This window comes from Lepeophtheirus salmonis, chromosome 12 (assembly GCF_016086655.4).
Source record: "Lepeophtheirus salmonis chromosome 12, UVic_Lsal_1.4, whole genome shotgun sequence".
NCBI lineage: Eukaryota > Metazoa > Arthropoda > Copepoda > Siphonostomatoida > Caligidae > Lepeophtheirus > Lepeophtheirus salmonis.
The window spans coordinates 13,131,458-13,158,671 of NC_052142.2; the positions used below are offsets into that span (position 1 = coordinate 13,131,458).

The window sequence follows — 27,214 nt, forward strand, 5'->3', positions numbered from 1 at the left end:
AGTTAATATCTGTATAATGTCATGCTAGCTGAGCTGCACTTCCCACAAACATTCTACCAATTGTCAGCATAAGTCACGAGGCATTTTGGGTGACAGTGCTTGGCATCAACTATAAAGTGATGGAACTGATCAAAGTACCCCCAGTTGTATCCCATTCTTGCCGTCCACTCCACTTCCTCTCAGCTGAGGAGAGGAGAGAAGAGGACAAAAAGTAGAGAAGAGGGAAATAGAAAACACAAGAGAAAAGACAAACGAGAAAAAGAGACTTTCATACTTAAAGGAATCACTTTTCTGCTATATGAGCTCGACTCATCCAATCCTGTTTTTTCAGCTCCATCGGCAAAAAGGCCTCTTATTCCTGGTAACCGTTTGTTTACATCCCCATAACTCAAAGTTTTAGATCTCGAATCTGAAGAAATATTGGGAGCTGAACGATCATTTGTAACAGTCTTTCGTAACCTCTTTCCTTCTTGTATTGATTTTAGTAGATCCGACCTCGAACTTAATTCTGCAGCAGGAACGTAAGACATAATTGAAAAAAAGGGGGTTAGGGCGACTGACACAGTTTTCTCCTTACAATCACAAGCAGATCATCCATTGAACAGTCACAATGTTTTAAGTTCGTCTCCTACCCACTATATAAAAGAGGAAAATTGAAGAAGAGAAAAGAAAAGAGGTCAATATTGTTTCATATATATATGGGTTGATACTAGTTTAAAACGTGCAACCTCGTCGATAGGATGAACAAGATGGTGCCAGGTAATTTTGCATTAAACCATTTCACCTTAGGACATTTTGAGTTAAAACCATCTTGTATCAGAGATATTTCGCCTTAATATATAAATAAATGAGGTTATTGTTTTGTTTTTTTGTTCAAATTGATGTACCCTTTGAATTTTCTAAATCAAAATATTCAATATTTATTACTATAAAATGCATTAAATGTTTGTTTTCTATTGGAATAATGATGGAATTATGCCCTTGCCTCATATTATGCTTGTTCGTTAATCTATTAGTATTTTCTAGTAAGAACAAACTATCATGTCTAATGATAATTACAACGGATAAGTGCTAGTGTTGGATCAGTCCTAGGATTGATCGCCTTATCTGTCTTTTTTCCCTGTCCCTTTCAGTTTTTTGTTTGTTTTTTATCAGTCCAATCTTTTTTACCATTCAACGGTCCTAAGAACTTACATCCGTCCATATAGAAAGAAATAAATAGAGGCGACAAGGTGCACAAAAGAGTGAGTAATACACTCTAGCTGACAGTGAGGGTACGTTCAATGAAATGACGTCACATTTTTTTTTTTTTTTTTTTTTTTTTTTTTGAATAATATGTATCCTAGTATTATATAGCAGGGCTGCAGAGTCGGAGTCTAAAAATTTGTACGGACTAGGCTACAAAAATTATCATAATTTTATGTAAATAAAAGCCAATATTTATGTTAGTTCTTGACTTGGTCTTGTGAATAGTCAATGTCATCAGAATAAAAAGTAATGTTGAAATTAGAGTTGTTTGTATTGTTGTTTCTCAGTTACGAGTACATAAATTATGTTCCGAAACTTATGAATGCATTAGCAATCGATATATTTTGATCAATTTCATCTGTTGATTGATGTTCATCTTGTTAAATATCTTATATTCCAAATATTTTTTTATACCTAGGCTAATTATTTAATACATACAACTAATAAGTTATTAGTAATAACTACCTACATACATAAATTAAATCTATATTTATAGTCTATAGACTCAAATGACTCAATAGTAATTGTATAGGTTATAAAATATTTTTTTTTTAAATTGTGTGTTGAAGTATTTTATGTACTGACTCCGCAGCCCTGTTATAAACCTAGTCCAGAGATATGACTTTATTCATATATAAGGTAAATTTTATATAATATATTTCTAGAAGAGCAGAATGCCTGTTGAACGAAGATATTAATTTAATTTATTTAAATTGAAGACAATAAAATAATTACTTTTATTCTCTTATCTTGAGGAATAATTAAAGGTTTCACAGAATTTGTATTCTTGGTCATCTTAACAAAATCTTAGTGTTAAATAATTAAGATCGCTTTTTAAATAAGAATTTTTTACCTATATTTACTAACTGAATGATCATATGATTTATAAAAATAAAGTATTATTAATTTTGAAAAAATCTAAAACTATGAAGTGACCTACATATTTTCCAATTTTACACCTAATTACCAAGTCTTTTACTACTTTTTTGGTACGAAGGATCATATATTTTTGGAAATGAAATGTACCAATGTAAGGTAGTGATGATCGACACTTTCTGAAGTTTCCAAGGCATGTGTCGATAACTTTCCGAATATTTTATTCATATCGCTATTTGTTAGGACTTCAATCCTGAGTTTTTTTGTGGAGATCGATGCTTGAAAGTGAGTCACAGCATGTCCTTAATATCCTCTCCCCCAAAGAAAGGAAGATGGCACATCGAGTCAGACGGCACTTTTAGGCCTCTCTTTGGATTGCCAATGCAATAATCCTTAAAAAGTTATAAAAATTAAAAATATGATATATGTGAAGTAAATAATACTACATTTATTATTACCTGAATGTAAAACGAAATTGTTGAAGACTAGGATTATAGCGCCAACTATTTATCTGCCTAATTGCAGCAAAAATGTGTTCAAGGTGATGTTGTTGTAATTTATGGCAGCAAATATACTCCAATTTTATATCTCCAGATTTCATGAGATGCCTGAGAGAAAAGATAGAGGAAATGAGATCTAGCAGACCAGTGCGACGCCTGGAATCAATAACTCAAATACCATGATTCCTCTTAAGCACCTCATACATTTAAATGAATCTATGAAATATTTCTTCTGCACGTAATATATTAGTCTAAGATAGTGCTGCCTTTATGTCAAACCCATATTTGGAGCGGCTCCAAAAATTCTGATGTCAGTAGAACGTCCTCACTTTCGAATACACAACTTAAATTATCATGAGCCCACTTAAATGACCTCTCAACTGAATCTGACATTAACTGGATGGGCCAGTTTTACTGTCATTTTGCGCTTTATTCCCAAGTCTAAGGTCATGTCTTGTTTGGAGAAGATGAAGATTCTCCAGGTATGACCATCTTATAATTCCTTTATAGGGCCGGACAATATTTTTGTATTCAGCAAACAAAGTCCTTACATTTTACCAATGTGATAACAAATAGCGACTATGGTGGAATTTGTCCAAGGATTAGGAAATATTGTTGTCATGTGTTTAATATTTTAAAATTTTGATAAACATTTACGACTTAAATTTTTACATTTGGTTGAAGATAGCACACAAGTGCGTTGAATGCTGGTATATTATATATATCACCATCCATGCAGACATACCTTATCATAACACCTGATCCAAAGCTAAAGATTATTGCTTCGCGTATAATTCCTGCAAGAATTTCTGTTTGGATTCCTATAATAAGGAAGTATGCAACAGGTATTTTCTTAAAGCTTTTGAAACCAACAAGTATGCCCACTATGCATTCATTCCCTGCTATTTCTTCCCTACTACTGCTTTGTCCTCCATAATCAAGGTAACCGAAACACTTCCCTAACTTTCCGTCGAATTCAATCATTTCCTTTATGAACATCCCATCCAAACATATACTGGTTTCTTGAAAATTTGGGTCCACATTACGAAGTTTCAATTCTTCGAATACAGGGACTTGAAACCCAGGATAGCAGTCTATATTTCCAACATACCTCTGAATGGACCATTAATTTGGAAGATTAAGAAATTGAGAAACGTATTTGAACACCTTTGGACTGTAGTAATTTAGAGTTATTGCAAAATCCTTAACTTCTTGGGAGAAAGGAGTAGTTTTGTTCTCACTCTCCTCCGACCTATTAATTGTACATAATTGAACAACTGTGAAGCGGTCTTCAAGAACAAAAATATTGTGAGGAGTTAACAATTGGTATGGTATCTTTAATTTTGTTCAACTTAAATGTAGCTGCAGCTACCTTCAACTTTGCCTGACGAAGTTCCCTATCTTTTTTTTTTTTTTTTTTTTACGATCTTGGCTTTAGTCCAATAGTTATTGCAAATTATCACATTTGGTTTTCAAAAAATTAATATCAGATGGAAATGCATATGCATGGTCTAAACTTATTATTCGATTGTTATCGATCTCATTTTCGGTTTCCATCGGAATAATGAGAAAATTACTATTAACGGAATGATTCTCATCCTCAGTTTGGCAATTTAAAAATCGACGCTTTATCCCATGGTGTTGATTAATAGTGTTTGAACAGTCATTAAACTTGTTAGGAACGCTGTTGTATTTTAATTTCCTTATGGTTCTCACACATTCTTCATCTTGGTTGTTTAAATATTCCTCCAGCAAAAAGTGATCAGAGCGTATTACAGAATGAGAAGACGGTAGGAAGTTTATTCGAAGGACAGCCTTACCCCATTTATCCCGAATCTCTATTATTATACAAGAAAACGAAACTTGAAATTGATTTGGGGATATGATTTTCTATCTAAGCTTTACTTAGATATCTAGGAAACCTATGAAAACTACATCCAGATGAAGAATCATTATCCAAAAAGGAGCAACCGTAAGCAGAACAATATTTAACCATTTTAGTCAAATTTCCGTCTACAACGATATTTTATTAACAATTATACAATAGTTCTTTGAAATTACTCTTGCGTCAATCAATTATTAATTATATGGCGTAAAAAATAAATTACATATGAATAAACTAATTCTTAGATTAACAGGTTAAGAACTTCATTTTTTGAGAATAAGTTCCTAGATATATCTTTTAATTTTCTTCACTCATAGCTAGAATGAAAGAATATAGCAACTAAGAAATTAATAAGTGATAGCTAGAACGTATTATAATCTCCAAATGAAGTTCACAACAGATACGAGTGGTTTCTGTACACAAGATGTACACTAGAAAAGGGATTTACTCTTGCTTCTACATTACCAAGTAAATGGAGTCTCGAAGTAAAGAAGTGTTATTCCAGATCCATTAGGAATTTTACAATAAGGATATATTTATTGAATTAGAAGAAACTACAGACTCAACACACGACTGCAGTGGTGGTTGTTCATTAATATGGTAATTTTTTGTGTCGTCCTTATTTCATTAATTTGAAAGGACTACAATGATTACATGTGTTACTGTAATAAGTATAAGCAACGTTCCTCTGATTTCAGAGAACAAAATAGGGAAGTTTTTCATTGTCAATGGAGCAGAGTATTGCATTAAAGCAGCCAAAAATATTAAATAACATTTTCCAATTATGTTACACATCAGTTGTGCTTATAGTCTGAATAGAATATATACGCTCTGTCCTGATTACTTCTAAAATACAAACACTATTATCTTTGAAGAAAATATTTTTTTAGAACTCCGGTGATATAAACCAATTCAATATTACGCTAAGCACATCAATTCAGTCAAATAGTATATTAATGTTATAGCTGAAAACAAAAATACAATCTAAAAAAAAAAAAGATATTTTGAAGAATGATCAACTTTTGTCATAAATAATGTTTATTCAACAAAATTTGAATCCAATCCAGCTAACCATTAAAGCATTGAAAGAGAGATTACCACTACTCCTAAGTGTATCATTGAAAATCTATGCCAAGATATTCATGTTGAACCTTTCAAAACTATTTGTCAGGAGGGAATAGAGAAAGACAAGGGATACATTAAATTGAGAGAATGTCTAGCTGAAACCATTAATCACGATAGCGAGTTTTTTTAAAATACAAAAACACTCCTATTGTTAACTTTGATTCTGAAAGAGTTTTCAGTGGCATGTTGGACATTAATGTACCTAAAAAGTATAGTCTGACGGAGGTTCACGTCAAGAATATGATAATCAAATCAAACATAGAGATTTACTATGAAGATAGCTGATTCAACCCATAAGTTTTAAATGTAATAATATTTATAAATAATTAGAAATTGTTACTTTAATTTTAAATTTGAAAGACTATTAAAGCTGTCAACGTATATAACGCCCAAATTTGCATCCATCATCGTAGAAAACGGTTCCAATAGCCAAATTTAAGTACCTAAAAATGTAATTTATTAAATGATTAATTATAATAATAGTTACATAAATTTATTAGATCATTTAACTATCTTCGTTTCGTAAATCTCCAACGTTTAATAATTCAATGTTCCACTTCGTTATCTTAATATACTTGACGTGATTTTCTATCAAAAGAAATCTTTTCGGTACATTTATGTGTAACATCAGACTGAAAACTCTCTAAAAATCACTTTCATTGTAATTCACAGGTTTTTAAAAAAATTTATTTAAAAGAATTTATAAAATTTATTAAACTTATGCTCTGTTTCCAAAAGGGCAGGAATACAATTTGTATACAAGGGAAAAATGGCAGATAAAAAAATTGTAAAGGGAAAATATAAGGAAAAGTGACTATGTGGTTAAATGGAAAGATTATTTTAAACTGTTACCTATCACCACTATAATATATATTAAGAGCACGACATTGGTTGGAATGGTATAAGTGCCAATCATATAATTATCCGTTATCAATTATAATATCATTCGAAATGATGGATTATTCATATTGGACAAGACTTTTGAATTAAGGAACAAACATTAGCATAATATATTGAGAAAAATCTGAACCTCATCTGAAATTTTTGAGGGCCTGAAACCTATTCAAGAGCTGAAAGAAATCTAATGATTTTTTTTGAAAATTTGAATATTTAATTTTTATCAGCTCTCTGGCCGTGGAAAAATGATTGTATTTCATCATTGATACAATGTTTCAATATCAGGGATCTTTTATATCACTGCTACTTTGATGCTGTGTTCAGGATCCAAACGGTTTCTTTATTTCGTTTTGAGATTTACAAGTGTAGAAAAACTTTTTTGGCAAAGGTAAGTTGTTGCAATGGGTAGTAGCATTTTATTCGTCTCCAAATGTACAGGTATTTAAGCCCTTGCAGCTTTTAACATCCAAAAGCTTGAGAGGCCATCCTTGGCCTTTAATTCTATGCTTATTTCAGTGTTTGAACCTAATTTACTCATTTAAACTCTTCAGGAAAATCAGCAAGTTCACATTTGAAATAATTTACAATCCAGCTGACAGTATCTGAATCAGACTATGAAAAGTAGTGGTAGAACCTTTCCCTAAATTTGCTTAGTTGCCTTGTGACTAGTTCCTTCATGTCACTAAGACTGTGACAGATCTGGAAAGACAGCAATCTTATTGGCATTTAGTATTGTTTCCAATACTTAGGCTTTAATACAAATACATTACTTTTTTTTACCATTCTAAGACGGGAGTGTCAACTAAGTACCTAAGAAGAGCTAATCAGGTTAGATTTCATGATTTATCTGCAAGATTGGCTTTCATCAGTCAGGAATATTTGAAGTTCGGTTTTAAGAAGCCATACCTTTTTCAGGACATTTCCACGTGAAATCCATATCACTTAGTTATGCAATATAAGTAAGACAACAATAAGTATAGAACAATCACTAGTGCTTGAAAGACAAAGAGTAGCCCTGAGGATTTGTTATATAGTTATAAGTGTAAGTCATTGTTGGACTCGTAGTAGAATTGATGTTCGACAAAGTTGTCATTCCTGACTATATCATGGCTGAATACTGAGTGGGGTTTGTATTATTAGAGCCTTTGAAGAAAACAGTAGTGCCAGATACCGGACATTAGCAATAATACCTTATGTTTCTGATATGTTAGATAAAGTAGAGATTAAGGAAAAAAGTATTACTTATGTGAGACACTCCTCTGAAAGGCATGTGTTTTACTACGCACAGAGCATGACGAAAATGACTCCTGGTAACGTTATGTTTAACTGTTTACCGATTAAGATGATCCTCGATAATGATAAAAAGGAACGAGCATTGTCAAACACAATGAACAAGAGGTCATGGTAAAAAAGGATACCTTTGGGGTTTGCTACGGTAAACTTGACCTAGACTTCTCTATTTTCTTAGCCCAACACTAAGAACTAAGCTAATACTTACATAATTAGTCTAATATAACTAAGTAAAAATTTATACGTTATATATAAATATATATTTTTGTGAATTATTGCTGTTCCTAAGAAAGATAATTATCGATGGAGGTTAAGCTTTTTTATTGGGAATTTGTGAAATCTCAAATCCGGATCCTTTGAAATGAATCCGTGCTTTAATCCAGGTGTAGAATACTTGTACAACATGATTTATTATTAACTAAGTAATAACTAAAATAATTAATGAACTATTGTGACCCACGTCTCCTTTGTTACACGTTTTCCTTTTTTTTTTTTTTTTTTAATTTATAAAACAAAGAAAGAGTCATGCCATCTGTTTGTAGAAAAAAAGTGATTGCGATTTTCAGATGCACTTCCAGTTGCTTTTGTATTCCCTAGTTGACCCCTTGATGTGTCCTCCCTGTACTTTTTCTTTCCTTTTACGATTGAAGTTGAAAAGAAAAGGAAATAGAAAAGTGAAGAGACAACAGGAGTGCACCTACTCTTTTTGTAAACTTGTTGTCTTGCCCGTTGAACGTTCTTAATTATCATCAAATATTTGTTTCTTTGGGAAAAATATTTTCGTTTAAGTGTCTGCACATGGTTTTCCTTTATACGTGGGTTTCAGGGTATTCTATTAATGTTGTTATATGAACGGGAGGCAAATTTACTTAGATGTTTGAGGATTTGTGAAGGACTTGGAAAATATTCTGATTGCTATCTGTATTTTTTTAAACATTTCAGAGAATATATCTTCGGTAATTTGTTCGGTGTCACCGTCCTTTTTATTCAATCTGTCCTTAGTGATAAATACCTCCTCACTTTTGTCGAAGGCACTTTCTACATAGGAAATGATGAACTTGACTAAAGCCGGATTAGACAACAACGGTCGTAGTGGGCACACATTTCCAAAGAAATTATCCTCCACAAAATAATAATTTGAATAATATGATAAAATATCATTCTCAAAATCATAAAACATCTAAGTCTAAAGTAATACCTTGTATATGTGGTCATGCAAGACGGAAAGTAACAATGATGATTTGTCGGGAAGTTATTAGTGTATCCCCTTGTTGGACTCAGATTAAACTTTAGGATTGAAAACGGAATCATTTCTGCCTATGTCCTTGCTTCATAGGGTTTCGACTTCTGTTTATTTCTTTCGTCTAATAGCTGCTTCAATTTAATTTAATTAAACTTCATGACTGCTAGGCTACTCTCGTCCAATGCAATCTTCAAATTGTCAGGCATACCATTTGAATTTTATTATTATCTTTCTCTTCATAGAAATGTAATAGTTATTATATAAATATAATAACTTAAAGGTTAGTGTGGATATTTGATATATGGTTTGTATATTATTTTTAAACCTTTACAAAAGACGTTACACATCGTGGGACGTTTCTAATTGTCAGACACTTAACGGTTAAGTTGCAACAATTCTTTAGTACTTCAATCAAGAATATCAAAAGAGATTGTTACGTAATCATCACACATTTTTAAATCATCCTGAAAAATTTCGAATCGATTGATGATATAGTTTTTGGGAAATAAAAGTTTAAAGTTCGAGATTTTAATTATTTATAGTTAAAATTCAACACTTCTATATTTTATAATGTGTCATAATAAGAAGATATTTCTTCTCCATTTGGTTATATGAAAAAATTAATATGTTTGAGTTCAATAGAAGTTTAGACATTAGTATTTTATTTATTTGCTGGATTTTTGTTATGTTATTTGCGAAATAATTGCTTTCTTTTAATATGAACCAAATAATTGACAAATTCATATTATCGGACAGTCTTTTTAATTGAATAAAATAACAAATAGCTCACTAAATAGCCATATAAATTGCTAGATACCAAAGATAAAATCATTCAAATAGCTGTTGATCAGAAAGAAGAAAAGGAGGAAGATACATACGGTACATTCAACTCCCTTACCCCTTACATCAATCCTATTAATAATTAATAAAAGGGATCATGTTTATATCCATGCATCCAACTCCATCTCGGAATATAACAGATACACTTCGGCAGGATAATGTCATTAATCCCATCCCGAATTAGAAGTGTCCAAGTATCGTATGGAGTCTCTTAGAGTTCAAGACGCTTCACTCCTACTCATCAACTTGGGAAATTATCAACATTTCGTTTTCAAGTATAAATAATTGTCATGGATCCCCTAACAGGCTATCATACCAACATTAAATTTAACTGAATTAACGGAACTATTCCTCTTGAAGTATTGTCAATGTGGGGAGTTGAATCTTGAAATCATTTGGATGAATATCTTTATTGAGGGAAAGATATGCGACAGCAGAAGATTCTTTATCCAATATTATGTTTTACCTTTCCCAATGGATTATTACCCTATCGAGGGGATACATTCTAACTAATCAATCAATTAAGAACTCAAATGAATTCATTTATGAATTCTTTATAATAAAATAAAATTAATTCAATAATAAAACTAAATAAAATTAGACAATATGAATCTTTAACAATCTTTAATCATTGAATCAATGAGAAACTGAATTTAGAAATAACAGAGTGGCAAATTGTAATTTATTAGTTCTTTAATCCTGTTGGAGCTCAGCTTCGTTTTTTTATTCTTAAATACATTAGAGTTATCGAGGTGCGAGGTAGTCCATAGACTTCCTTACTTATTAATAAATCGACTTCAACATCATCTATCAGAATCTAAATGATAACTCTTGATTGTTGAAGTAAATGAAGGATTTAGAGTTAGAGACAATTTCTCTTCCTAATTGATACAACAAATTATCAGGATGATTTTAATTTTGACATAGAAGAGTCTCAATGAAAAATAGGATTGTTTTGGAAACAAGGATTTGACTTTCTGGAGTTGACGATAGGAGCAAACAAGACACGAGAATTAAAGCAAATCTTTGGAAAGTTGATTATTTCCCAAAGTTCCATGAGTTGAAGGGAAGCAACTGGGACTCCAAAAGATTCTATTGATCCTTGGCTAGAGTTAAAATCCGAGTAGAGATTTAACAGTGAATCGGATATTGGACGTATCCATGGAATAAATAGTATCATATTGCAGAACTGGGTACATTATATTCTTCCTCGAGACGGAGGTGGAAACCCAGACATGATCCTTTATAATAATATTCATTCTTTATATAATATTAATTATTAATACGATAAAAGGAGGGATGATTCTTCTTTTTCTAATTTCTTCTAATTTATGTACAGTGTGTCTGTTCCTCCCTCTCTTCGTTCTCATAAAATAATATGAGATCCTTCATCTCAAGGATTTCCCTGCCTACAAGAGTATGTACGTTGTATTTCAAACTTTATCCCCCCGAAAGATAAATATTCAAACAGTATTTGCACTCCCATGTATATTTATCTCATATATTTTTACTATTTCATGGTATCTGAAATTAAGGAACATGATTCGAATAACGTCCGAAATTAAAAAATTTCATATGAAATTTTTATTAATCTCTTTATTCGATATTTTAATACAAACTAACAAATTTATCAATGTGTTTATTTAAAAAAATATATCAAACATAACGCTTGATATCTATACAAAGTATATAAACTTCGATGTGTCCGACGGTGTGTAACTTACCTAATATTATTTTAGGACATATCCAACATGTACATTTCTCTTCAGGATAAACTACTATGAAGGAAATAGTAAGGCATTGCTTTTGTATATAAATAAATCAACCTATCTTATAAATAATTTCCTATTAAATAATAAATATTTAAAAAAAAGTTAATAATGGGAATACAACGTATATACGTTATATTCTTTTAATTATAATTTAAAATTGTTATTATCAGTTTTAGTTTATATATTTATGTTAAATAAAATGGTATATTTAAAAAAAAAAAAAAAAATCTCGATTGTTCAATTAAAAAAATAATAAGAATAAGAATATAATATATTTATTTTGACTTATTATTCAGAAAATGCATACTTGATCTCAAATTATATTTTAGAATAATTTGTTGTAATTTAATGTATATATAATTAATATTACACATGTTATTTCATAATATCCATATCTTGTCTCTTTGATTGATATTGTGGAAATGCTTAAATTATTTTTCTCATGTCAAAGAAGCAATAAGATCGTCTAAACAATTATCTTCACAATGTTTCACCAAATATCTGTACACCATTTCATGTTCAAATCTTTTTGCCTCTGATAAAGGTGTGTATCCCCATCTACAAAAAAAAATAAAAAAATTACTAATACCTTGTATAAAAAATATTACATATTTCTTTTTAATCAATTTATCAGATTACACAAGTAAATAAACTTTTGACTTGTTCCAAAATCTATTAAGTGCTATATCTAATGATTCAGATTGCTAAGGCTCTAGAGACTCTCTGGTAACATTTATGTTGGCCGTCAAGGCCATGGTGGCCTTTAAATAGCAATGTTCTAAAATCGATTTTTTGACTAACAAACGACTACTTCATATAAAGGAAAAAAGAAAGACTTTAAAATTATTCTTGCTGCATGTTGGATGTATTTTTGCACACTTTTAAAATAAAAGATTATAAAGTTTAGAGAAAAAAAGAAGAAGAAAGAATTAGACAAAGGATTTTTAACAATAATATGAAAGTTGAGCGAACAACAGTTCCACTTGAATATTTTTTCTTCTCTAAACCATTCTTTATATTATTTTTTTTAAAGTTTGCACAGATACAAACCATTATGTAGGGAGTAAAAGTGCTAAAAAAACAATTTCAGAATGCCTTTCATCTGAAGTACAAAAATACTATCATAACATTAGTTCTAATGTTAAGGCTATTACCCTTTCCAAAGAACCTGATTCAGTGTCTGAGGAGGAGGGAGTGCTTGAGCATAATAATATGAGCGGGTTCGAGCACCATGTCACCTCTACTAACGACAAGAGCAAATTCCCACATGATGATCCTAAGGTTGATTCGATTACCCTCCAAAGAACCATCTTCGTTGTCTGAGGAGGAGGACCTTTCTAAATACAAAGGCAATGCTCCTCAAGATAGAGAGGTTGCAAATAATGATCCCTCTAGTGATTTTATCATCAATAAGAGTGATGTTAGAAGTTTTTAAATTGACATTACACCGAGGGATGTCCACCTGAGCGTTATCATTCCCAACAATAGTTTTACCTTACAATTTGATGTGGTCCATTCTGATGAGGTATGCAAAGGCGAAAAAGTGGTAGTCATACAAAACTGTGCAAATCACATCTTGATTTATCAAAGGAATTGGGACATTACATTCGTTCCCTATGGATGGTTAAAAGAAATAAGACTTACACGGGTCATTCTTCTATAAGGAGGGGGAAGCAATGGAAGGATTCCGAAACTCACTTCAGGGACCATATTCTTGGTTTTTGCTTTATTTTTAAATCTATACTTTTTAATAAAGTTCTGGAAATTTTAAATTCTCTTCAACGAAATCAGACCAGAATCATACATTTTTATTTGGAACCATTTCCAAAATGATTTTAAATCGAATATGGGCATTCAAAAATACTTTCTTAAACACCAGAATTAATAGAATAGAATTGCCCCACTCAGTACTCTTAGAGGAAGAAATAGGAAAATTAGAGTTTCATTAGGTCTGGGTTCCTTTTGATGATGAATAATATTTTGAACTTTTTGTGTAAACCGGGACACCAATCTAAAGTCAGTGACTTTTTCGTAGATCCTGTGAGAAACAACTTCAAGAGTAATATGGGTATAAGAAAAGGGATTTCTTTAATTATTTGATGGGGGTAACGAACGAAAATCTCCATATACTTTATTGAAACGTTTACTCTCATTGAAACCAGATATAATCTGTTTACAAGTTGTTAAGACACGTGTTTCCCTGACATAGGGTACCTTTTCCTCATTCTACCTCTCTTTGTCATTTAATGTTTGTTTTTTTACTGGCTTTGACAGCAAAAGGGAATTTTATCATTAGTATCTAAAAAATTGGATATACCATGTTGTGAAATAGAATTATCACGTTCTAATGAATGGTATAAAATCATCGTGACCCATAATGGGTAAAATTTCGTGATAATAAATATTTATAGTCCTAACGAGAGGTGCCCTTCTTTTCAACAGTCTACTATTAACTGCCAGTAAACAGATTCAACACCCATGATATTGAACGGTGATTTAAATGTAAATTTGCACAAAGAGCATAATATTAATCTAAACAAGTCTATGCTTAGTAGACTTATTTTTCAACTAAAATTGGGAGATGTGTAAAAGGTTATCAATGAAGGGAGTGCAAAATCTTGGAGAAGTGAGCGAATTTCATCAAGGATAGATTTAGCTCTGGTTAGTTTGTCCGTGTTGTCCAGCATAAAGAAGCCAAGTTATCTTCCAGAACCATAATCTGACCATAAAATAATTGAGCTTGAAATTAATTCCTCTAGATCATACAATAAATTTAAATTACTAAAAGGTAATGTAAATGTAAAATTATTAAAAACTTGGAGGTTATATCTGGAATAGGTCTCACGTCTGGCCACCTTCGATCCATAGAAGTTAGGGCATAGCGTTGTGCCTGAATTAGTGGGAATGGACCAACTATGTCTACGTGAATGAAGGAAAGCATTTCAGATGGAGGATCAAAAGACGACGTTGGTTTTCATGTTCTAGAAAGTTTGGTATTCTGACACGCTAAACACTCATAAGGGAAGTTTCTGACGTCTGCTCGCAAATTAAGCAAAGCATAAAAAATGAAACCCTCCTTAACATTTCTTTGAATCTCGGATGATTGTCCTTGTGTACAGAATGCACGATTCTTAGAAGCAATTCTAGAGATGATACAGCCATACGGAATGCGTCAACATTGCCACACCCAGCAAGTAGGGTTCCCGGAAAGAAATGTAAAAGAAGGTTTAAATTTAAGTAAATTAGGTTCATGTATTACTTAATTTTTCAGAAATGTGTTCGATATCATAATTAAATTCTGCTATGAATGTAAAAGTACAGAACTGTCTTGGTTTCCAAGAGGGATTGCGAATGTCAATTGCAGTCACTAAAGGTTTGTGTTCCATGAAAACCTTAAAAACTTCTCAATCCAATGTTCATAGAAAATGTTTGATACTTTCCTTAACACTTAATAATTCCCTATCAAACGTAGAATATTTCTGTTGTGTCGTTGAAAGAGCCGAGACCAAAAAGCTAGAGATTGCCAGTGTCCATTTACCTTTTCCTCCAGAACAGTTCCCATCCTTGCATCATATACATTAGTCGTCGGGGCTAAAGGCAATGAACTATCTCTGAATGAAGGTTGAGTACTTTTACACAAACTATTTTTAATACTTTGGAAGGTATGTTCATGTTCTGTATTCCAATTAAAATTTACATTATTCTGAACAGGGGTTACAAATTAACTGTCCATTGAGACAATCTTTCGATCAACTGAGAGTAATATTGTGCCATGGCCAAAAATATTTGAAGTTCTTCTTTTTATATTGGAGTTTTTTTTTTTTTTTTTTATTGCCGTTACCTTACATTCTAGAGGCCTAAAACCTTTTGATGAATTAGAATGTCCCAGGAAGTCTACAGATTTCATAAAAAAATCACATTTTTCATGAGACAAGATCATACCAGCTGTTTTAAGTCTTGATAGAGCCATGTTTCACGTTCTCCAATGTTTATCCATCGACTCCGAAGGGGCAAAGATATCATAAAGGTACACAAACACATTTGGAATTCCTATTAGAATGGAATTGATGAGTCTCTGAAATGTATGAACAACATTTTTATGACAAAAGGCATCTTCAAATATTCATATAAACCAAATGGCGTAATGATTGCAGTTTTATTTATTGAAGTGCTTTTCATAGGTGTTTGGTTAGACACTCTGTGTAAATCAATTTTACTCAAAACAGTCAAACTTTTTATATTAGCCCTCAAATCTCTTAGGTTTTTGGAGGGGATACCGATCAAGGTCCGTCATCCTATTTAATTGACGATAGTTGCTGCACATTCGCCACCTTCCTTTGGGTTTTGGAACAATGTGAATTGCAGAAGAAAAATTAGAAAAAGACGATCGTAGGATTCCTTTCTTCAACAATTCGTTGATTGCATCTCGTAAAAAATTTAACTTCTCACCGTCTAGCTTGCGTGATTTCGCCAACCAAGGAGGACCTTTCGTCTCGATATGGTGTTTAACTCCGTGAGCTGGAAAATTTTATTATTAAAGACATCATTATATTTCAATTTGAATTCTTGAGTCTTTGATATTTCTGAAATGAAGCACAGTTCATCTCGGAATAACTTCTTATTGAAAATATCAATTCTAAATCTGAAATTATATAAAAATCTGCACCCAAAATCGGACAACCTAAAAACTTCACCAGGTAATGCTGAAGCCATTAAACAATATTTAGTCTGATTTTCATTGATCTTCCTCATCAAAAATCCAACTCAATTCTTCGAAAGCAATTTTCCGGATCCATCGCCGATAATTTTGGAAGACGAAGTTCTGCTACTGCAAGAGTTATGTTGCTGACCTCTTCCGCTACGCACTTTTGTTCATGGGCTTGACCATCAGAATGAGATTTTTAAGGACCCATAATATCACGTTTGGGTCACCAATGTTAAAATTAAAATTTATTTATTTAACCTGATTAAAAATGATCATTCCTGTATATGAAAATTACAAGAAAAGACAAGAAAAATAATATAAGGTGCTATGATGAATAATTAATATCATCTAAACAAGTCGAACTCCTCCATATGTGTATTTTAGAAAGTAATTTAAAAAAAAATACGTATTTGTTTTAGCTCTCTCAATTTTTCCATATTTTTTATGAAAATTATTTTTTGCTGTTTTATATTTCAAAGGAATACAAATGGGAAAATGAGCTTTAATTGAGGAGGAGGATTTTAAACTTGAATGTTTATTTTTGATTTTTACTTTCGTATTCCCTTTTGTTAAATTTTTTCATGATATATGTATGTTATGATATATATTCTTTATGAAATAAAGGCCATAAAAAAAATTGTTGGTTTCGCCTTAAAATTGGTTTCGATATATATTGTGTAATAGAGCATATTACATGTAATATATGTATTTCATAATAAAAGTTGGGATAAATTAAAAATATAAAATACATATTCTATGTCAATCAAATATATAATACTGGTGAAGATTCGGATGATGAGGATATGGTAGTGGCACGGGGGCCAAGGCTGTGTGTGCACCAATATTTTTTGCCTTATAAAAAAATCATTTGTTATACTCCATTTTTATAACACAACTCATAATTTATTTATATTGATAATGAATTAAACAAAACCATGATAACGGTAGCAGTGTATATCTTAAGTATTTAAATCCCATTAAAGCTCAGTTTGATTAAGTACTATATAATTCTTTGGTAATGTATGCTGTATGGGTAAGTAATGGAAAATAATCAATTTTAATGTATTATTGAAAATAATATGATGTTTGAAATTACAAATATCTGGCCTAAATGAAAATAGGCGTTATTTGAATATCAGCTCCTTTTCATTTTTACTTTTAATGTAAGTAAATGCTATTATTTTATTATGAATTCATTAAAATTTTTAGTAAAATAATTATATTAGTGTCATTTATATGCAAAATTGGCAAAAATGTGGCCTTACATTAGGAACATCTTAGGTGACTATGATAAACATAAAAACAAATAATTACCAAGAAGATGGCATCGCAATAATTATAAACCACAATCAGTATCAATAGCTATATGGTGTTGGGGCCCCAATATGAAAACAATTATGACTCCCTTTTATAGAGGAAATATAAGTTCTTCAAAACTTTTCTGCAAGACTACTTCTAGCTGGAGTTGAACTAGAACTCATATGAGCAATTTTATCGATCCCCAGGATAAATTCTAATCAGATATAAATAGGACTGTAATAAATTCCAAAATTAAACCAGGAAAAACGTTTTGTTCAATTTCTTCGAGTAAAGTAGATATCAAAAAACTATTTCCTTTCTTTTCCGTATTTTAGCTTCTCTCATTATTCCATCCAACCTCTATCATATCGAGTTGTTTGAATTATTATTGAATTTTTGTATTTACAATCGGGGACGGATAAATATTCAATTAAAAAATAGTCAAAATGTATTTCTTTTGGAATTGAAAATTTTCATTCTAACCTATCATGATATTATAACAAACTACAAAGTCTTATCTATGGGATATTGAGAGGACAATCACAATGAATAAAACAAGAAAGTCCCACTTTTTAATATAATGGCTCGCATTGTCACTGGAAATATTCAAATAGGGTACAGCACCTATTAAATTAAACTTAATGCAAAATGGCGTTTAAAAAAAACAACTATTAAATAAATATTTATTTTAAATTTAGGCCAAATCTAATTTTTCAATGTCAAACTCTTTCAAACGGCCTATCGCAGAAATATTTTTTGGAGGCTTGATTTGTAATTTTTTTTTTAATTTGTAATTTTTTGTTCGACCATCGGTATTTTTTATTTAGAAAAGCAATCCTTAAATAAAAAATTAAAAAATCACCTCTTTATTCGTATGCAATTCTTTTAAAAAATCAATTATTTGGGATAAGGCTAAATAATACTTCTTGAAAATAAGAATTAGTAGTGGGCCACACTTTATCATTAAGCAAGTGGCAATGCAGACCACGGGTTGGAATTCCTGGTCCACAGCTATATGGAACAACAAATCCGACAAAATATTGTTATTGTAATGTGTTTTTGGTTTTAAAACGTATGTAAATGAACTACAGGAGGTCCCCACATAACGCAGCTTCAAACACCGTGGATATCGCATAACGCGGTGTTTGTAATTATTCTGACTTCTAGTATTGTGCAGTAAATTTATCTCAAATCGCATTTAAAAAAAATATTATTATGAACAAGAATTTTTGTAGTTCTGAATGAGTATGTTCATACTTTCATATAATTCATAATAATTTCATATAATATAAGTGTACAATTTTGTATCTATGTTTAGTGGATGTTAAGGAGAAAGTCGTTTAGAATTTATCATGCCCTAGCTTATAAAAGTATTTTCCAATATTACAAAAAACTACTTACAGATTCGAATCTTTGTCTGATCACAAATTGATCAACTTGGATATTTTATACCAAACCTTCTAGCAAAAGCTTTAGAAGCTCAAATTTGGTTGTTGCCTCAGACGATTATAAATCGAAATTAAAGAATAGATTGAGGATTTCTTTTGACCGTACGCTATCCTCCAATAAGTTCTATGGCATATTTACAAAAATTATTCGAGATACAAACCATTACCTCAATCCAATGGAAAAGGAATGGGGAGATTCAGATGAAGGAAGAAGTAAAGAACATAATGAAGAGAGGATCCTTGTTTGTTTGAGGCATAACGGGGAACATTTAAAACATTATAGTAATTACTGAGATTTCAGAAGAAGAAAATTAGAAAAAAGTTGTGATTGAAGGAAAGCCCCACAAAAGATTGAAATATCTGTCACCAACAAATGAACTATTCACTCTAGGAAGATATTAACTGAAAATGAAGTGCTTACAAAATCAAAATCCATTCTCAAATATTTTCATGAGTATTACAAAAAATATTTTGTGGTGCCAAAGAGAGATTTCCGAGACCAAATTAGCAAAAAATTGGTATGTTTATTCGGACGAGAATATGCTTTACTATATTAATCACTATTATAAAGATATTAAAGCATCTGATCCAGATCACATCAAAGGGGATATATTTACATCATGCCTTGAAGAGATTATTCCTTGCTTAATTATATTTGGAGCCGATATGGATACAAAAAGCTAAGCTGCCTGCTGTTATTACATAGGGTAGAATCTCTTTGGCGCCTAAAAAAGGTGAGCAGACAACGATAAACCATTGGAGATCATTACCAATTCTAACCAAAACATGTATAAACTTTGACCTGAGTATTAACAAAGCGAATCAAATACATATTAAATAGAGAGATTGCTCATCAACAAAAACGTTTTGCTAAAAGGAGACTTATTGGTGACATTTCAAGGAGTATAGAGCCTGTTATTGACTCCAAAAGATTAGGAGACAAATATGGAGAAATCATTGCAATTTACTTGAGTAGTGATTTTGATTTGATCAGTAATAAGTTGATTATAAAAAGCTGTGAAAACACATTCGTCACGACGTTTTTCGACCCCATTCGTGTAGTTTAGCTCAAATGGGCTTTCTTGTTAATTGGAATCCAGAGTGAAACCAAAAAATTGAGGAAAAATCACAGAAAAGGGTGTGCAGTTTCTCCCCTTCTTTTTGTAACTGCAATGAAACATTTAAACCTTTACTAGAATCCTAAATATAATGGTTTTGGGATTTGTATTGGAGAAATATGCCACTTGGTTGATTTAGACACTTATTACCTTACGCTTGTGATTTAGTGAAATTCAAAGAAAACATTGGAAAAGTGAGTCAAAATTATTCTTTTTAATTTCGAAAAGTTAACCCTGGTTATTTGAATGACGGTGAATTTCGACAAAACTTATATCCTCGCTTTAGGTCACTGGCATCTTTTGTTGGATTTGAAGATAGGTGGCTATGCCATAGTTCCCAGTCAATATCTTATGCCACTTATGGAAAGACCCGCTCTTTACAAATGGATAAAAATTAAATCGAAGGCGCGAATTGATGTCTCCATTGAGGGAGATTTAACCTTCGAAAGAGAATAGATCTTTATAACATAATATTAATTCCTAAGATTATATACTGCTATCGCTTTGGCAGGGAGGAGTCGTCAATAGAGGAAGATAAATGTCTTGGAACTTTGTTTTATAAATTAGTTTAAATAAATTCCAAAAATTTCCTTGTTTTCTTTCAAATAACACGATCGACATGATTCGCCAAATTCTGAACAAAAAACCTTTTTTTTAAAGATTTTTCTAGATCCAGTAGAGTTGGCAAATATTGACATTCGATTTAACTTCCTAACACTCCATTACCTTCAGTATGAACTCCGTTTTCAATAACAGAAGATTTCTCTACCCCTTTCGTAGATCGTTGGACTTTCCCCTTCCTCTAGCGCTGTGGTGTCTAAAATTTAATATTATAACTTCTGAATGGTTGGATGCAAAGCAAACCTCGAGGAGGTATAGTTAACCTCTGCACCTTCTTGGTACGTGGGATAAAATAATAATGTCTCTTTGAAAGATATTAATCATGGAAAGAAGTTTACAGTCCTGTACCAGATATCTGCTGTGATTATAAATTGGAATTATACCGTGCAAAGGCTGGGATCAAAAATTTAATAACGTTATACAAACTTTTTTGATTGACTTCGGTTGTTTGTGTTTCTATATTTCTTAACTATAAGTTCCTAAAAGATTTTGTAACCAACCCTGAAGTGGCTCTTTTTCTATTTGGAGTTCCTACTCACCAGTCGCGTCGTTTGAAAGAAAATAAACTATAAACACTGCTTTTGGACATTGTAAAGCTTTTATAGCTCAGCGTATTACAAGAGATGGCGTGGTTGACGGGATCAACTTAGGGTTATTTTAAAATATACTGCTGCTACATATGCAGCTTTTTCTTGAAGATTCACCAGCTGCATTGTACTTCCTTGAATTACACTTCGGATCTTAGAAAATACTCCACATCTTGTTCGATAAGACATACTAAGGCATTAAAAACCATCATCAATATGTACAAAGGCACCTTCAGTATATCCTAGGTTGAGAAGGCGGGATTTTTTAATATATATTTCGTCTCACTATGAGACCTTTCAACTATCATTTGAAAGTTCTTTATGTTATGTACTTCATATGTTTCCATAGAGGTTTTTTTTAAATTTTAAATCTATTAAATTTTAGAGTCTAAAGAGAAATTTTACATTAAGTTATAATGTTTATATGAATTTATTCTGCACAAAAATTTTTATTCATTTATTTCACTATTGTGCACATATTTTGTTTTGATTGTGTGTGCATGTGTGATTAAATAAAGTCCTAGTTGAAGAAAAAAAAATGTATAGGGGAGGGAGAGTGTATTCTAAGTATTTGGTTTAATACATAGATTTTAATTTGTTGGTCATTATTCAACATATAAACTTGCAATTAAAATGGTAGCTGAATAAACATTGTTTAAACTGCGGTTATTTCAATTTTCAAGTATTGAAATGAGCAGATTAAAACTTAGGTAAATCGCCGATTAAAAATATATTTTACAAGTATTTTGCCCGCCATACATTATTTAAAATAATTTATGATGAATAAAATGTGTTTTGGTCCTAACCATACAAAAAAAAAATCCCATTTATAAAAGTCCCTGAAAAACTCAGATGTCATACAACATGGATTTGTCTTGTTCCCAATAATTGCAATAAGCGTGGATACCCTGTTATTTAAATATCACACAAATATGAACGTATAAAAATCTATAGATATAAGTGTGACTCATATTTACGCGTACTGTACATCATTCTTTATATTTTTAGGAGGTATCAAATACTCGTCACATATAATTAGATTTTGTTGTGATTTTTTTCTAAATAGTTAACTTTTAACAAGTGAAATATAGAGGGAATAAATTTAGATTATGTATTTTTGTGGAACTTATTATTTTTTGAATATGTTTTCCAGTATTTGAATATCATGATTGTAATTTTCTACTTCTCAGAACTTATGCAAGATCATCTCTTCATAATATGAATTATTTACCAGGTCTTTGTATTTGTCGTTTTTCTTTTTTTGTTTTTATCCTTGTGTCGTTGACCTATTTTTAAGGGTTAAATATATCACCATACATTGTTATAGTTCTTCACATTATTATTTATACTTCTATATATGAAGAAATATAAGATTTTTGGATAACTAAAAAAAAAAAATATATATAAAAAGAATTCCCCATCATTATATCTTTCTTATTATATTATCTTATTCCTTCTTCAATTGCAATGGTTCTCATTGATCCCATTAGAATTGATTAAAGCTTTTTCAAATATAGCGAAACGAGAACCCACGTGATCAAAAGCTGAAAAATGTCTTGGTGCACAGAAACTTTTTTTTCCGCTACAGGTTAAGTTTGGTTATTAGTTGGAGATATAATAAGGAGTTATAATGTTATTTAATATGTATACTTTTTAGAAGATTTTCATTAGGGGTCCGGATGAAGGACTTAACTTAGCTAGGCAAGACTTAGCTATGGAGTCTAAGTCAAGTTGCGAGTCCAAGTTCTCACCTCTGACAATAATTGACCATTACATCTTAAACTATACATTTATTATTAAACAATTAATTATTATGATAATAATTAATAAATCAAAAATGTATAATTCAAAACTCCTCTTCTCTTTGGTGGATATTCGAAAAAGGAAGAAATCAAAGAATAAATTGATTTTTCATTCACCCCCAGCAATTTCAGAATGTGAGGCGTGCTTCATCCCTCTTGACGATAATTTATATTGTAGTCTACGTCAGTAAGAAAAATAAATGAGTGGGATCATATGAACAGTGACATCTTGCGAAAAAATATTCAAACGTTGTACCATTGTATCTCATCAAGCTTACGGTCGCGTTTCATTACCTTATTTTAATGCTGTAGGATAGATAATATCGGTTTGAATTCAGGTCTGAATGGTACATGTTCTCCAAAGTCAATTACTTTTAATGTATCGATTCCAATGAGCTTCGAATACTTATTTGTGCCGCATATGAGATTTTAGAAAAATAATAATTTTAAAGGATGTTGTTTTTAAGAGACGATAAATTGTTTTTTTCTTTTGTTTTTGTATGAAAATGATAGGAAACGAAAGGCTCAGAATGCTTTTTGTAAGTAAATAAAAAAGAAACAATTTTTAGATCAGATAGGGAAAAATAAATATAGGTTTGGTTTTAAAGCCTCAATAAGAGATATAATCAGATGGATAAATAGGATGATAGACTATTCTTTATTTTGATGCAAGTACAGAGTGGTTACCAACTTATTAACCTTAAGTACTGCATATCGTAGAACATCGGAAGGGAGAGCATGTTTCTTTTGTAAACAATCTTTGGAGACATATCAACTTTTTTTGTTCGAATGTACTCATAAAGTTAGTATAATGGGCAAAGTAATTGAGATTTTTTTAAAAGTTTAAATTGGTCTTGGGCTTAAGGATTTTTCCAATTTTCACACAAGCTCACTTTTAGAGAAAATAAATTATACTAATGCAATGGTACAACTTCTAATTTATAAATTTTGCAGCACAACAACACTGTTACCTAAGGATTTAATTTAATTTAGCAAAATATTGTATTTATTTGTCAAAAAATAAAAATTATTTTTTATAAGGCAAAATATAGTTATTTTTTTTTCTTCCCTGATATCTTCAACCCTGAAATCCCTTAGATAATTTTTAAAGTTTTCGGTATTATCTTCGATTTCCTTAATTCTCCTCACACTTAGCGACATCCGTGGCCTCTTTTTACATCCAAGTTTGCTAGTTCCTAGATCATTGCTTATAAGAAAAATAGTAATGTTTTTTTGTTACCTTTTTTGTCTATGCCTTTTCTGGTTATTCAATGTTTTGAGGATCCTTAATTAGGATTTTTCCCACCCTACTATTCTTCGCACCACTCCATTAAATTATGATATTGTCAAACATGTTAAAAATCCTCAAAATGACCTTGCTAAATGTCCTATTTTCAGGCTGTCACAAAAAATGTAGTAACAATTCTTCCCAATCTAGTGACTAAGTAAATATGAATGAGGCTTCCAGAAGGAAATCTTTGTTGTTCGTATTGAAGACAAGGAAGGAAAGATTTTTCGTCAAGATAGACTGAATCATATTCATATTTATAAACTGGCTTTATACTTTGGATTTAAATGACAAACCTTTTGAGTAATGCATTTGATCCGAAACTAGTAATCAGCTAGGGAAACCCATACCTAAAATTGATAAATTTAAAAAGTGGGATTTTTACATGATAACACAATTACAATAGGTGTTGCTTGATTGTGTAGTTCCATTCTAAAACTTTGGAAGTTTGGAGTCAAGAGGTTTTTTACACGCCAAATCAGTTTAAATATTTTTTCTAGTAATTATTGATATATACAGTTTTACTGTGAGTGGAGCATAGGACAAACATAAATTTTCTTTCTTCTTTTAAAAATTTTTAATTTTATATTATTTTTGTTTAAAAGAAAATAATTTATAATCCTCGTTTTTTAGAAAATAAAATACACCTTTTTAAATGATTTTTCAAATAATTCTTTAAAAAGACTTTTTCAATTTTATTTTAAGTGACTTTTTTTTTGGTAAAGATTTATTGATTTATTGAAAACTTACTCCTTGAAGGGTCGGGCGAAATTACAACAATACATACCCTAAAATTGGCTCCGATTATATACATATGAAGTGTTATTAAAATAAAATTGTGTAAAAAACAACTATTTTTTACCATTTTGTACCTTTAAATAACGATAAATTCAAAAAGTTATTATGACAATATTCATTAAATTTATTATCTGATAATTATCACATAGATTTAGAATAGTATTGTTATTCTAATCAAAAATGATTACCTTTGATTATCTTATAAAAACAAGCTTTTAATCAGCAATGGATAAATACAACAGCTATAATTTGTTAGAAATTTAATAAATTGAGTGTAGTCGAAATGTTATTTGTAGTCCATAAATGAATTCATTATATATATATAAAATCTTCAAATATATTATTAATTTTATCTTACCTATCTTTCGTCAGAGGGTCAAGGTTACATTTTTCTACTAAAAATTCTGTACATTCTAGGTGACCTTCAGCAGCAGATAGATGAAGAGCCGTTCTGTTGTCATAATTAGAAAGACTCATGTTAATATCATTAAAATAACATCTCTTCAATGCTGTGAGATCTCCAGTTGTTGCTGAATACAATAAAGCTATCATAGAAGTCCATCTAACTTCATTTGTGTATTTTCTTGGATCAATACGAACCGTTTCTTTATTTATAAGATTGTCGAAACGATGAAAGTTGAATATTTTAACCAATTCCTTTAAACAATAAGATATGATATAATAAGAAATAAATATAAATTTAATGGGAACTTTGTTTAACGTAACAATTTGGTCTTAATTGGTAGATATTACTAGAGGTGTAAAAAAATATGATCTTGCAGTATGTGCAAAAAAAGCCCTTTAAAATATTAAGGTTATCCCGACATTATAAAGAATATTTGAAAAGAGATCTGCTTGATTAACTCGACGTTTTGTTATATTCGTTACAAACAGCTAAGCGAGGAACAAAATAAATAAGAATGCTACTCTGTATCTAGAAAGAACATAGGCAGGAGTTACTCCGAAGTCGATCCTCGATTCTACTTGGAGTCCAACATGGAATTACTTTTATTTTTTCACAACCAATCTCCATTAGGAATCTCTTGCATTTATAAGCACAAGCAAATGTTGTTTACTTTATACCCATATTTAAGATCACTTCTTTTGAATTATTAAACAATGTTCAGTGTTCATATTGCAACCCCTAAAAATTGGAGGCACGAATGAAAGCTTATGATTTACAACTCCAGATATTTCTTTGCTGAATGTCACGTCGAGTTTCCATTTAGTTCTTTTCCAGCCTGTGACGTCATTCGTCACTTGTTCTAACTAATAAATCATGATGTCCTTTTGAAGCAGAGACAAAGTAAATAAATATTGACTGCCTCAAAGAATATAAGTTTGACGTCACGGCATGAAAATAATGAAGGCGCAAACTTGGAGTTACAAAGCACAAACAGGAGCTTCTGCAGGATTTTTTTTTTTTTTTTTGGGGGGGGTTGGTCCTTTAACATTAAAAACCATTTAAAAAACATTTTCACCTATTTCCCGTTTCATGCTTTATTTCAAAAATAATTTATTTTTTATTTAACAAAAATTCATGCTCTTGGTCGGGGCTACAGTCCCTACAGGCCACACAATGCGGACTTCTCTGACCAAACTTTAATTCAAAAAGCCCTGATTTCCTAAGCAATGCTATAGTTATGCTTTCATTTATAAAATACACATATACACACTCAAGTGAACAATATCTTTCCATTAAGGCCAACTTGTTATTTATATGGCGTTCATTTAACAATAAGTTTCCATTTGAAACAATGAACAGGAAGAAATATATGTTTTCTTAAATAAACATAAAAATAAATAAATATCAAGCCTCTCTAATTTTAAAGAGCCCTGTATATTATTAAAAGAAACAAAATTTGTCTCTGT

The 27,214-nt window shown here is 30.9% G+C and overlaps 2 protein-coding genes and 2 long non-coding RNA genes across 16 annotated transcripts in view; 1 reads left to right on the plus strand and 3 right to left on the minus strand.

The window, feature by feature from the left end:
• Nucleotides 1–694, minus strand: part of tn (tripartite motif containing protein thin) — a 100,266-nt gene extending 99,572 nt beyond the window's left edge. Inside the window, exons 1-2 of one of the 3 annotated variants that reach the window (XM_071892080.1) lie at nucleotides 578–694; nucleotides 275–508 (exon numbers count right to left, since the gene is read on the minus strand). Coding sequence is in view for 1 of the 3 variants with exons in the window: in XM_040722253.2 (XP_040578187.1) it covers nucleotides 275–530 (256 nt within the window). In the remaining 2 variants the exon portion in view is untranslated. Of the gene's footprint in view, nucleotides 1–274 lie in introns of all 3 variants that reach the window. The other 2 variants (XM_040722253.2, XM_071892081.1) reach the window with 2 other exon arrangements.
• Nucleotides 220–18,560, plus strand: LOC139906758 (uncharacterized). The gene is made up of 2 exons (XR_011782639.1): nucleotides 220–759; nucleotides 15,937–18,560. It is a non-coding gene; the product is annotated as an uncharacterized lncRNA (long non-coding RNA).
• LOC121126800 (glutaminase kidney isoform, mitochondrial) overlaps nucleotides 11,936–27,214 on the minus strand; it is a 97,380-nt gene continuing 82,101 nt past the window's right edge. For all 11 annotated transcript variants that reach the window (XM_040722141.2, XM_071892085.1, XM_071892091.1 and 8 more), the window contains 2 exons: nucleotides 25,701–25,999; nucleotides 11,936–12,234 (listed from right to left, as the gene is read on the minus strand). In XM_040722141.2, coding sequence (XP_040578075.1) covers nucleotides 12,117–12,234; nucleotides 25,701–25,999 — 417 coding nt within the window. In that variant the 3' untranslated portion in view covers nucleotides 11,936–12,116. The remainder of the gene's footprint in view (nucleotides 12,235–25,700; nucleotides 26,000–27,214) is intronic.
• LOC139906754 (uncharacterized) lies at nucleotides 22,552–25,694 on the minus strand. The gene is made up of 2 exons (XR_011782635.1): nucleotides 22,804–25,694; nucleotides 22,552–22,740 (listed from the first exon to the last, which is right to left on the minus strand). It is a non-coding gene; the product is annotated as an uncharacterized lncRNA (long non-coding RNA).